This window comes from Lacerta agilis, chromosome 9 (assembly GCF_009819535.1).
Source record: "Lacerta agilis isolate rLacAgi1 chromosome 9, rLacAgi1.pri, whole genome shotgun sequence".
In the NCBI taxonomy this organism is placed as follows: domain Eukaryota; kingdom Metazoa; phylum Chordata; class Lepidosauria; order Squamata; family Lacertidae; genus Lacerta; species Lacerta agilis.
The window spans coordinates 9,623,722-9,637,470 of record NC_046320.1 but is presented as its reverse complement, the minus strand read 5'-3'; the positions used below and the strand labels follow the sequence as shown (position 1 = coordinate 9,637,470).

General features: G+C 40.8%; 1 protein-coding gene across 2 annotated transcripts in view; it reads left to right on the top strand.

Annotated features, from left to right (window-relative positions):
* The window catches only part of RFC1 (replication factor C subunit 1), a 43,378-nt gene that overhangs the window by 5,494 nt on the left and 24,135 nt on the right, over positions 1-13,749 (top strand). The window contains exons 3-6 of one of the 2 annotated variants that reach the window (XM_033160565.1): positions 1-76; positions 3,702-3,818; positions 10,201-10,433; positions 11,492-11,566. In XM_033160565.1, the coding sequence (XP_033016456.1) occupies positions 1-76; positions 3,702-3,818; positions 10,201-10,433; positions 11,492-11,566 (501 nt within the window). The remainder of the gene's footprint in view (positions 77-3,701; positions 3,819-10,200; positions 10,434-11,491; positions 11,567-13,749) is intronic. The other variant, XM_033160566.1, reaches the window with a different exon arrangement.

Genomic DNA, 13,749 nt, shown 5'->3' with positions numbered 1-13,749 from the left:
GTGAAGAATTCATCTCATGGAGAGGATTCTGGGCACAAACAGGTGAACAAGAAAAAGAGGATAATCTATGATTCAGGTAACATTTATGACTTCTGTTTCTATGTTTTTTCCATCTTTGAGATAACTTTCCTTTACTAGAGATTCTTTTGAGAGAGGCTTACAAAATCTTGGCAAGGTGTCGTCTCCCAAATGAAATAATTTTCAATCATAAATTAGGCAAAATGTGTGTCTACAGTGATGGTATCTATTACGACCCTTAGGTCACATGGTGAATATTGCTATTCCATAGCATGGAGTTAATGTTTAGTGCTGTAATCATTACCCCTAGGAATAAGCTCCGCTGAATTCAGTAGGATTTACTTCTGAGTAGACATGGTTAGGATTGCCATTTTAGGCTTGTATATCTGCCTATTTTATATGAACAGCCGAGCATATTTGGCTGTTGTCCCATTCAGCCCAGTATTGCCCAGTTTAACTGACAATTCCTCTCCAAGCCCTTGGGCAGAGGTCTTTCTTAGCCGTGTTACCAACTTCTTACATGCACTCAGATTTATTTTTTTTAACAATAAATAAACAAATTCATTCCAAATAGTTTGTTTTTTTTTTAAACAGAATTTATTGACATTTTCACAAAATAACACAAACCCAACCCCCACACCTACAAATATCAAAACAAATACAAATACACATAATGTCAGGATTCTTCTTCTTATCTGTATACCTTACTAAAAAAAAAAATTCTAGTTCCAAATCTTGACGTTTGACTTCCCCCGCCTATACACCTTCGGTTTTAAAACAGTACACTATTTCCTTAACAACTTTTCTCTATAAAGATTAACTTTACTTAAAAAAGAAAAAACACCTTTGTCTTAATCTTTGCATTATAACCTAAAACTTAACCAAATATTCTTACAGCTAAACTTATTTCTTCTATCATTTATCATGCTGCTTTTCACTTAAATTCAATATCTCCTTACTTATTTAAAATAGACTTGTAATTAACAGACTTCACACTCCGATCTCGGGTACCATGGCAGACCATCTATATTATACATTAATTGGTTCAACCCACTCCCCTTCTGTCCATTATCTTCTCCTGTCTTTCACCAGAACCGGATCTCCTATTATATTCTTCTGAATGTCCACAGATCCAGGTTGCACCCACAACAAACCCTGCATCGAGCTCCAAGATGTTCATCCTCTCCATTCTGAGTTTCTCCGTGCCTTTGTACCATACTTCTTCTTCTTGTAGAAATCTTAATTCTGTGTCCCTCGACCCCAAACTGCCACCTCGGAGTCTGGATATTAAAAATCTTTCCGTTCCAGGGCTACTGCCACCCCCTGAAATCGGCCCCTGTTCCACTCGGATTTGCTCAGCCATCTCAAACCATCCTGCCAACACATCTTCCAGCTCTTTGCAAAAGTCTGTTTCCATTGAATAAAACTTTCGAAAAGCCTCCTCTGTGGAAAACAAATTCTTTCCATTTATAATCCCACTCAAGGCTCTTAATTTTCGATCAAGCAGTTCCAATTGAAAGACAGTAAACTTTTCCTCATCCTCCCAGTCCTTCAGTGCCAACATAAGCGCAAAGTCCAACATCTTCGGGGGGAGGTGGGTATCAAGTTACGTTTCCTGTCTTTTCCTTCCTTTGTCTCAATTTTTTCCTACGCAAGTCCAAATCGCCGCCATTTCTTCCGATGTCGGAGTATAAAGACCAAAACTTCAAACGGAGATATTTTTTCCTCAGTTAACCCCCAAAAGGAGATCTCAACAGACTCAGCTTTCAAATTCAAAATGCTTTCAATTGATTGTTGTAGCAGCAGTCACTTAAAGGGTTAATTTCCTTCACCACCCGAAGGGAGAGAGGCGGGCTGCCTTTCTTCTTAATCCCAGAGCTTTCCCGGAATACAAAGAGTCAGTCAATTACTCACAGCTTCTGGTTTCTTAGCAACTCCTTAATGACAGGTAGAACAGAGACGCTCATCACGGACTTTGCCGCCGCATGTAAACATCCCGGTTGGGGCATGTCCCCTAAAGCCCGGCTCCGTAGTCCCTTCACCCCCACTCCCCCTTTACAGGGGGCGCGGGGGAAGGGTTCGGAGCACAACGGGCACAGCCGGGGAGCCCAGGGCACGGGACGCTCTTCCCGCGCCCCCACCGAAGCCCCGCTATGCGGCTGCAGGGCTCCTAACCCCCGGGATGAACTGGGTGCTTCGCAGCCGAAGCAGCCCACGACCATCCATAATGGCGCCAGCCGCCGGAAGTCATTCCAAATAGTTTGTGCAGTTTTTTTTGTGGACCGGATCTCCATCAACTGATGAAGAAGAAGAGTTTGTATTTGATATCCCGCTTTATCACTACCCAAAGGAGTCTCAAAGCGGCTAACATTCTCCTTTCCCTTCCTCCCCCACAACAAACACTCTGTGAGGTGAGTGGGGCTGAGAGACTTCAAAGAAGTGTGACTAGCCCAAGGTCACCCAGCAGCTGCATGTGGAGGAGCAGGGACGCGAACCCGGTTCCCCAGATTACGAGTCTACTGCTCTTAACCACTACACCACACTGGCTCTCTCTAGTAGAATTGTTCTTAAAGGCTGTTAAGACACTACAAAAAGGTGACAGGCTTCTTAGATATTTCTTTTTTACTGTTTGCTGAAGCATATTTCTTCTGTGGGTGAAGAAATCATACAAGTTTGCTTCAATGTAAATGCAAAACCTGGCCTATATCTCATTTCTCCCATCCCTGTGGGCCAATTTTGGCAGGTTGGTGGGACCTGCTTGCAAAGCAACCATTAGGAGCCCACTTGAAGCTCCTAGTTGTTCCTTTGAAGTCATGTCCTTGCGTGCACCTAATGTCACATAGGTGATTTGGGGAAATGACCTTGTGGGGCAAGTTGGGACTATGCTGGACCTACAGATCAGAGGTTCCTTGTCTCTGGATTAGAAGGGAGCTTTAGTCAGAATCTCGATTGAATGCAGAATTGCTGTTCTCTTCTTTGGATGTTTTCTCTTTAGATGGATATGGCAGAATTAAATGATTGTTGTTGTTGTTCAGTCGTTCAGTCGTGTCCAACTCTTCGTGACCCCATGGACCAGAGCACGCCAGGCACGCCTATCCTTCACTGCTTCTCGCAGTTTGGCCAAACTCATGTTAGTAGCTTCGAGAACACTGTCCAACCATCTCATCCTCTGTCGTCCCCTTCTCCTTGTGCCCTCCATCTTTCCCAACATCAGGGTCTTTTCTAGGGAGTCTTCTCTTCTCATGAGGTGGCCAAAGTACTGGAGCCTCAACTTCAGGACCTGTCCTTCTAGTGAGCACTCAGGGCTGATTTCTTTGAGAATGGATAGGTTTGATCTTCTTGCAGTCCATGGGACTCTCAAGAGTCTCCTCCAGCACCATAATTCAAAAGCATCAATTCTACGGCGATCAGCCTTCCTTATGGTCCAGCTCTCACTTCCGCACATTACTACTGGGAAAACCATAGCTCTAACTATACGGACCTTTGTCGGCAAGGTGATGTCTTTGCTTTTTAAGATGCTGTCTAGGTTTGTCATTGCTTTTCTCCCAAGAAGCAGGCGTCTTCTAATTTCGTGACTGCTGTCACCATCTGCAGTGATCATGGAACCCAAGAAAGTGAAATCTCTCACTGCCTCTTTAGATGGATATGGCAGAATTAAATGATACCACTGTGCTAAATTGCAGATTCTGAAGAGGAGGTCCAGGTGGTGAAGAAATCTAAGAAGCCGCCAGATAGAAAACAGTCTTCAAGACCTGATAAGATTCTAAAGAAGGACCCTGTTGTTTATGTTTCAGAGACAGGTAATGAATTCAGCCTGAAGGCAGCTCATATGTGGGGTTTGCGCTGTACTAAAAATGCTTATGTAAAAAGAAGGTTTTTAAAAGTTCATGGAAGCAATGCAAAAATAAACTTGCCTCTACACTATGTTATTGTACTTTAACCTGCACAAGAAACATATACCCAGTTTGTTTACTTACAGATTTTTCTCTTTCAAGTTATTGACTGTGGCCAAAACATGCCAGAATTCTCAAACTTTACTATACATTTAAAGCAGTGGCAGTCATGACCCCCCCCCCTCAAAATTCTGGGTACTGTAGTTTGCTAATAGAGTTGTTGGGGGACCCCTATTCCCCTCAGCTACAATTCCCAGAGTGGTTTAACCGCCAATCCCTCTTGCCTGGGAACTATGGGAATTGTACCTCTGTAAGGAGAATGGGGTGTCCTAATAACTCTCAGCACTCTTAACAAACTACAGTTCCCAGGATTCTCTGGGAAAAGCCATGATTGCTTAAAGTATGAGCCTGCTTTAAATCCATAGGATGGATAGGGTCTAGGTCAGTGTTCCTCAACCTTGGGTCCCCAGATGTTTTTGGCCTACAACTCCCATCATCCAAGACCACTGGTCCTGCTAGCTATGGATGATGGGAGTTGTAGGCCAAAAACATCTGGGGACCCAAGGTTGAGGAACACTGGTCTAGGTCATTTGTGGTCTAAAAGAGGGTTAATTTTTTAAAGTATGAAAACATTTTATACTTTCTACAGTAAACCAGGTTGAATGGTTGTTTATGGCTCTAGTATAATTATTCAAACAAAGAACTGCATGGTTTTGTAACAAAATGCAGTTTTCTATATTTTTAGCAGAACACCCTTTTTTGGAATGAGTGTTAAACATTGTGGGCTGTAATGTCAGACAAGCTAAATGACAGGTGGATAAATCTGCACACCAAGGATGGGAATAATAAGGTTGATGAAAAACTGACTATTTTTGATGACTGAAAACTGAAAGTTAATCTCCATTCTCGTTGAGCTTTGGACTGAAGGGTTTTGAAATTTTCATGATGTATGTTCACTGTAGACTTGTGTGTGTTTATATATATATATCTATAGAATGCCCTTGGGGTTGTGCCCAGACGTTAGGCAACCAGAGGTGTTCTGCATTAGGTAACTTTAGTGGTGTTGTTAAAGATTTCTGCATGTGACGTGCCAGAAAACATTTGGTCAAGGTTAATTGTGGAGTGTCTTGGTTGCAGATCAAGGTTGTTCTTATCTAGTGATTGTAGTTAGAGTTAACAGCTTAATTTGAAACACATACAGATCAGCTGTGTATGGTTGATGTATCCCCTGGCTCTGAGCGGTGTTTTTACAGACAATTGATGTTACTACTAAAAGTCAATAGGCATGCCTCAGCCTTGAAATATATGAAAGAAGATATTGCAGTGCATAATTGATACCTATATTAACCACTGTACAGCACTACAGACTCCATGACTAAGCAGATCTGAAGCATTGTTTAGGTCTTCCAGACCTATTATATTGGGGGTAAGGGTGGGTTATTGGTTTGTTCTTGTTCTTATTATGTTCTTTGTGGGGTTTATTATCTTGTATTTTTGTGTTGTGAACTGCCCTGAGATCTATCGATGGAGGGTGGTATACAAATTATTATTATTATTATTATTATTATTATTATTATTATTATTATTGGCTTCATTCTGGGTCAGCTCTAGACTTCATGGTTCTAGGACCATCTACTGGAGTATCTCAAATTACTGGGTATTGTAAAATCTTGTAATTGCCATGATCAACTAATTAACTCCTGAAAATACAAATTCCTTCAGTGCTCATGGGGTTCTGGCTAATTCGTTCAGCCTTAGGAATTCATGGAGCCCAGTTGTATTGGTTCTTAAACTTTCTGGAGATTATTCCTTTGACTTGGACTGTTGTTCTGCTGAGGGGTATGTTTTCCAAAGGAAACAGTGGGCTGATTAGTGCCATTAGTGTTGTAGCTTTTTAGTGTCCTTTGTGTTTTGCTGTTGTAGACAGCTTGATACAAATGAAGAGGAAAAGAAATTAAATAGCACTGCGCTGGTGCTAAATCAGACTGATTGCAGCATTGCATTTAAAACACCATGCAATGGCAGCAGTAAAATGATTTCTGCTGCCGTCCATTGTGCAAAGCACGAGTTTGTAGTTTTTTCCCCGGAAGGAGAAAAGGAATGTGTTGAGCCTGGGCTGTATCTGCTGAGAAACTGGCATCTTTTGCTTGCTATGATGTTCTGTCCCTTACCTTGCAGAAAAAGAAATTGCTTGGATTTGACCTGATGTGCTATGTCTTTTAGACTGTTGACTCCTTTTCTGCTGCTGTGTTAGATATATGTACAATATTATAGAAATGGGAAACTGTTTTACCTGCTGTCAATCTCATTCATTCTGGCCCAATAATGTGCATTTTGAAAGCAGTGATACACGACTCAATTTTAAAGCTATTTTTATTTTCCCACCATAATCCTTTTGGGTGTACCTTTTGGCACTGTTTCCAGCAGAAATAAATTTTTTTTCACACAACCCTGACTTGAAGTCTTTAAAAAACAAACAAACAAACAAACAAACAACCAAACAGCCCAAGCTCTGGAGGATTTATGAAGAGTAGGTTTATAAATGGTTGCTGTATGACACCTCTAAGTTCAGAAGAAGCGTGCCTCTGAATATTAGTTGTGGAAAACAGTTGGATTTTTTTTATCTGATTCAATAGGCAAGGTCAGGACATTCTTAACTTGTCCGCTTGGATACAGTCCTAAAAGCAGATAAATGGTGGTCCTTGAGCTATTTGCATCTGAAATGGTTTATTGTGTTGAATGAGGTTGCTTGTCAGCTAAAGTACTTTATGAAAATTGTTAGGCAAACGTGAGATTAATGTCTTCTTAGCCCGTGCCATTTCAGTTTCTCTTGAACTTGGCTTCCTGGAGATGAAATTCTAAAGTGTGTGATGATCACGTGAAAAATTGCATTCTCTTTTTAATGTAGGAAGTGCCATACAGGTCATTAGGTTTATCATTTAAATCCTCATGAAACACTTTTCATCATTACTGTGTTTGGTTAAACCAGCCTCTTTTTCCTTTTAGATTATTGATTGTCTAAGACAGAACACAATGTCTCTTGGAGAGTACAATTGTCTCTCACAAGTGATGGGAATATGCAGAGTGGTTGAATAAATATTTCTGTGTCTAACTAGTCTCTGGTAAATTAGCCCAGTATATTGGGAGACATCCAAACGTTTGAGAGTGTTCACTAACTCGCATGCACCACTGTTTACCTAAGTATGGGACCTTGAATGTTGTTTGTAGAAGATGACCTCTTATTGCTGCACTGAACCTTGCTCAGTTTCATAAGTGGCTTTTAATTTGCAATGGCTGTGGTTTTTTTCTTTGAGTGCTTTTTTGACTGTTCATTAATGAATAGTTGAGTGTTTTGACAGATTTGTTTGATAAAGTACACTTATATCAAAACTTTCCTATGCTTTATGTACCCATTTTTTTCTATACAAATATCTATCTTTACCCATCCCTGCAGGCCAAGTGTAATAGGTGGGTGGGGCCACCAACTGTCAGTCATCTGACATCATGCTGATGCCATGTGACTGAGAGGTGAGTGGCCCTTTCCACCTGTCAAAATTGTATGGGTTGGGAGGGACCTGCTTTGCCAGCTTTCGCCACATTGTATAAATAGCTTTGGAAAGAAACCTGATCTGTTTTGGCTGCTCTGTGTTTTTCTAACTCAGCTCAGCATTCAGGATTGAAAGCAAAGTTCCTTGGTCCCCATTCACTGTAATAGAGAAACTAGTTCTGGCAAGAATTGTTCTCCTTTCCACAGAAGTGAATAAAATTTGCAGGGATAACTATATGGAACTGGCCGAAATGACTGGATGGGTCCGAGAACAGAAGGAGACGACGGTGGAGGACGATTGGAGTAAATTTAAAGTATACTTTAAAAAAAAATGTAATATTTGAAAATTGGAAAGATTTTGGAAGTAAATTGAGGCTAAGGTTTAAAATGAAAATAGTAAAATTGGAAATTAGGGTAATAAAAATAGATGATGTTAAAAAGAAGGTTAATTTCGAGGATTTTTAAAGCTTAATAATGAAGTTGGAAAACTGCTAAAGATGTAATATAATGAAATTCAACAGAGGCATTTGAGGAAGCCATGTAAATATGTGAGGAAGGTTAGGAAGGTTAAATTTTTATTTGTGTCATAAATTGTGATGAGGTATATTAACTCTGTTAATGTAAGTATGTTGTAATCCTTTTTTTATTGTTGAAATTGAATAAAAATATTTTTTAAAAAATTATTTTACAGGGATAAAATTTGCAAGCTCCAGGATTAACCTTCCAAACTGGGCAGGGCTTTTTATGTGTTGCACCTCTGAAGTTTTATTTTTGCTAAAAAGCAAATGAAAAGTCAATAAGTCTGTTTTTTGTTTACTGCCAGATTTGGCTGCAATTTGCAGTCATTGTTATCCCTTCTGAGGGGATGACATAGCAACAATGTTTCTTTTGTAAAGGCAGGCTTTACAGTTTGGGGATGGCTATAATAGGAATCATAGGGTGGTGTTAGAAAAAAGACCGTGGATCCCCATTGTCTTGCTGACACCCACCAGCAAGAACTTTCTTACTCATTGGTGGGTGTGGGCTTCTGCTACTACCATGAATTTTTGGGAATAAAATGCAGATCTCCATTTACTTCCATAGAGAAAGGCATAGATCCCCATGAAAACAGTTTGTAATCCCACCAAACCTCTGTCATTGGAGTGTCTTGGGGAAATTAATTGACTGTGATTTAAAGCAAAAGATCCGTCCCACCTCTTCACTCTTTGAGCTCTGGCATTTCCATAGTCAGTTTGGTTTATGTCTCCAGAGTTGGTGGATAGCTTTGTTTTTCAACAAGACTGCTTGCTATTTGCCAGATCAGATTTTCATTGCTGATCATGGAAGATTTTTTGAGGAAGCACCCTGGTGGTTATTGGAAACTGGAAATTCTGCAACACTGAAAACAAAGTTCACAGAGAGCAGAATAAGATCTTACTGATTCTCATATACCAAAGCTTTTCACCATCAGAGGAAGCAAAAGTCTGAGAATGTCATCCGTGCTAGATTTGTAGTAGTCTTTCTAATTACAAAATAACAGTTATAGTGAAGCAGAAACAAGGGTTTCACATGTAATATATTGGCAAGAGGTAGGGAAAAAACATGGATGACAAATCTGGGACTGGAGGAGGGCATTTCTGCCTCGCCTACTCCAATACCAGCTTCAGATCTTTCAGTAAAGTATCCTTTTTAAGCTAGTCTGAAAACTAAAATGTGCCCTTAAGAAACAATGCAACCATCAAAGGATTCACTGGCTCTTCTGCCCTGGAAGTTGGTTCAGTGGTTTTAATACAAGTTATTAGGAATTGCACGTGCTATTTTTATGATCATAGTGTATGGGCAGCAAGACGCAGTAGCTAGTATGGCTGTTGCTGTGATATGAAGACATGTCCATGTTTGTTTTAATTTCTCTAGAGAAGTAATAAAATGGGACTAATATTTAAATAGATTCAGTTGATCAGTTTTATGTTTTTATTACCGCTCAGGGTTTTAACATTTCTCTTCAGATAAGAGGGCTGTATAATTGCAATTCTTGCATCTCTGGAGGAAAAGGCCTGCTCACATAGCATTGAGAACAGGGTGATGACCAAGCAAAGAGGTTAAGTGTCACAGGAAGGATCTCCACGTTCAGGACGGGCTGTGCTTCATTTTCAGCACAGAAATGATTGCTGCCAAAGACACAGCTGTTCAATATGGACATTAGCTTGGTTCTTGAAATGTCACTAAAGGTTGTTGTGGTCAGGCCTGGGGCTGAGCTTTGTGGGCTTGATCAAGGTCTCTGCAGGGGAGATAGGAACATTGAAAGCACCCAGATTTAAATGCATGGCAGACAGGATTTCTCCTTTTACCCCTGTTTTGAAAGGCTGCATATGGTATAAACCCTGCTAGATACCCAACAGCCACCCACTACCAAAGACCCTTTGGACCAGAGGTCATTGTGCAGAGTGGAGTTAAGCACTTCATGCAGCAGTTTTTCAGGGTGCAGCCTCTAAAAGCAGCACCTGTGCAAATAGATGGAGATAATCTCCATCTTTTTTGCATAGGGTCTATCTTCCAAGGCCATACCCAAGAAAATATTTTTCTTTCTTTGAGGGGGAAATTGTTGAGAGAGCCCTAATGCCAGGTTGAGACTCCGGGCCCTTTGCATTTTTTAATACTGTATATGTATTTCCATAGTAAGGAAACATTACTTTCAGGTTGGTGTTTTGGTGCTGAGGAGTAATTAAATTTCTTTCTTTCTTTCTTTCTTTCTTTGGCATGCAGATGAAGAAGAGGACTTTGTTAATAAGAAGGTCGCTCCCAAACCCAAGGAAAATGGGACATCTGTGGCTATTCATTTTGGGACATCTGGAGCATCAAAGACTGATCCCAAACCAAAACTGAAAAGTAAAACCCTATCTCCAGTAAAACTGACACCAACCTCAGTAATCGATTACTTTGGAACTGGTAGCATTCAGCGATCAGAGAAGAAACTGGTGTCAAGCAAACGAAAAGAAGTGAGTAATGCAAGTGGGTGACTCTTCTAGCTGATGTGTGCTTATGAGCAGAAAGGTTCATGAACTTCATGAAGAAAATATTGGTGTGTGGTCCATTTCATCTAGACTTCCTTTTATTAGGATGTGAGAAGAGCACCGTAAGTGGATTTTGGAAATGGCAGTTTGCCACGTAATATCAAATTAAGGAAAATGAGGGAGACTGCTCCATATATAAAGAGAGTAACCGTTTTAAAAGGAGAGAGATTATGATACAAATAAGAGACGAGGAAGGTGGGTTATGTCATTTAAGATACATGAAATGGAATAGGAAACGATGGTCACAGCCACATCATGCATTTAAAGTGCTTTTATGGCACTATAACCATCATGGAGAAACCTGTGAACTGTAGTTTGCTAAGGATTCCCAGCACCCTTAACAAACCACAGTTCCAGTATCCTTCATGACTGTTAAAAGTGATACAAGAACGCTTTAAATGTATGGTGTGACTCTGACCAGTGTCTGCTACTGACAACCATTGACCATAAATCTCAAGACAAACTGACCAGATGCTTTCATATTTGTCCTCTTTACACTCATGTTGATACAAGGCCAATTCAAAATGGGGCAAGGAATGCAAAACATTAGTCCATTTGTTGTGTGGGGAGTGTTGACTTTCCAGTGTTGAAGTACCATGCACTTTGAGTCTGTGCCAGTCCGGAAGAAGAGGAAAGCAAATCCCTTAATTCTCACTTCCTTGTCTGTATGTCTGCCTATGGAGCATGGCATTGTTGTGCAATAAAATATGACGAATGTCCAGAATCAATATGCCGGCACACTAAAATACATGATCAATATTCTTGCCATTAGGTTCTCTGAAATGTTGCTTTGAAAACGTCTTTATCACCTAGAATTAGATTTCCTCCCCGTACAATTCCTGTTCCACTTGCTTCTTGTTTTAAGCACAAGCATTTAGGTTGAGGCTTTATGATTTTTCTTCTCATTCATTATTCCATTATGCTTGTCTAAGTAATGGGTTCACTGTGAGCTCCCCTGTGATTCTTCTCTCTTTGCGGTGCAGCTGTCACAAAACAGGGATCCCACACTAGATGATGAGGCTGTTGCCAGACAGCTACAGCTTGAAGAGAATACAGAGGTAACAACAGACAAATAAGCATGTGCACTTCTCTGGCTTTTTTAGCACAGTTTTCCTTGATAATAAATGCGAAAGGCTCCTCTTGCCTATTTTGTTGCAGTACAGCCATTCCTGCTGAACCTTCCCTTTTCAATAGCATTTTTCTAAGTTGAATCTTCTTTCCTCTGCCTTCTTCCCCTTTCTCGATTTAATTTGATTCTTCTTTCTAGACCCTGGCGTTCAAAGAATGACTTCAGCACTCCTTCCTGAGCTCTTCCCCCTCCTCCCTCACTTAGAAAGTACATATAATCGTACTACTATGGGCACAAGCTTATTTCATGGCTTCTGTCTTCTCCCCGAGAACGGTAGCTGTGATGAAACGATGAACATCTACGTGTTTTTCTTCTGCATGATTATTTTAGCAACTTTGTCAAACTACAGTGTTACGGTGTTTTAGGGAAAACCACAACACCAACATTGCACCTTCTAGATGTTTTGGAGTACAACTTCCACAATCTCTGATCATTGACCTTCCTGGGGCTGATGAGAGTTGTCTTCCAGTGACATCTGGTTGTTATCAAGTTGTCTAGCTCTGCTCTAGAGAATAACATAAAGACATAAGATGAGCCCTGCTGGACAAAACCAGGGCTCCATTTTGTTCAGCGTTCTGTTCGCACAGTGGCTAAGCTAATGCCTATGGTGGATTAAAAAAAAAGTAAAGGACCCCTGGATGGTTAAGTCCAGTCAAAGGCGTATAGGGTTGCAGCGTTCATCTTGCTTTCACACTGAGGGAGCTGGCGTTCGTCCACAGACAGCTTTCTGGGTCATGTGGCCAGCACGACTAAACCACATTTGGCACAACAGAACACCGTGACGGAAACCAGAGTGCATGGAAACACCCTTTACCTTCCTACCGCAGCAGTACCTGTTTATCTACAGTGGTACCTTGGTTTACAACCATAATCTGTTCCGGAGGTCCGGCTGTAAACCAAAACAGGTTGTAACCCAAGGCGCACTTTCGCCAATGGGGCCTCCCCCCCCCCAAAATGGGTTGTAATCCCAAAAAAAAGGGACACACACTTCCGGGTTTGACGTGGTGGTAATCCAAAACGGTTGCAAACCAAGGTACCACTGTACTTGCAATGGCGTGCTTTTAAACTGCTAGGTTGGCAGGAGCTGGTACAGAGTAACAGGAGCTTACCCTGATGCAGGGATTCGAACCACCGACCTTCTGAACGGCAAGCCCAAGAGGCTCAGTGGTTTAGACCACACTTAACATGGCATGAAAAGGAGCTCCACTTTTGTCAGGGAAGTTTCCTTTTGTGCTACCACTTCAAAATAATGTTCTCTTAAAATTTTAAAGAGGAAATGCAAAATCATACAACAAATATTTGTCATTCCCAAAGAGCATGGAATAAGACACTCAAAAATTAGACCCATCATCAAAAGAACCTCTTATCACAGCAGTCCTAGAGGTATTGTTTGGCTTCCTTAAAGCAAGAGAAGTCTGCAAAGAATCTGTTTCTCGTAATGCATTATTGTGAACACGGAGTAGTCACAATAAATAAGAAATTGCCTTGTCCCACCATAGATATTGCCACTCACATGAATAAAACAGAGAAGTTCTAGGGTTAATTTATGATAAAAGAAGAAAGTCTCCTGTGCTCTTTATTTAATTCTGTAACCATCTAAGACTGTAAAGACCTGCATAGGACAAAGGTTGTGCCACCCATACTAAAGAAAGTCCTTGCACAGTCATGCTATCTTCAAAGGAAATTATTCCCTTGATAAGGGGAGGCTTTTTTAAAAAAGTGGTTGGCTCTCGTGGGTAGCCTTGACTGGTTAGCTTCATAAGCATACTTGGAAAGTATTTGCTGAGCTGAGAGGGAGTTTTACTCTTGGTGTTTCCCTGTTATAGACTGTGGGGGGGGGGGACACAGCTGAAACCTGTGGACTAGCCAGCCCTGCCATGTGGCTATGGAAAACCACGAGTGGTGTAGTTGCACTCGAGTGAGATCTGGGTGGTCTGGTCTTGCATAAAGATTTAAGGCCTCCAGAGGTTTTCTGAAACTGATAAGAGCAGGTGACCAAGAGCAGTCTCTGGACCATGATGTAAAATATCCTATGCTAAGTGGAAATCTACTGAAAATACAATATTTGAAAAAATATGTAAAATGTGAAACTCTGGAAAATTTATATATACT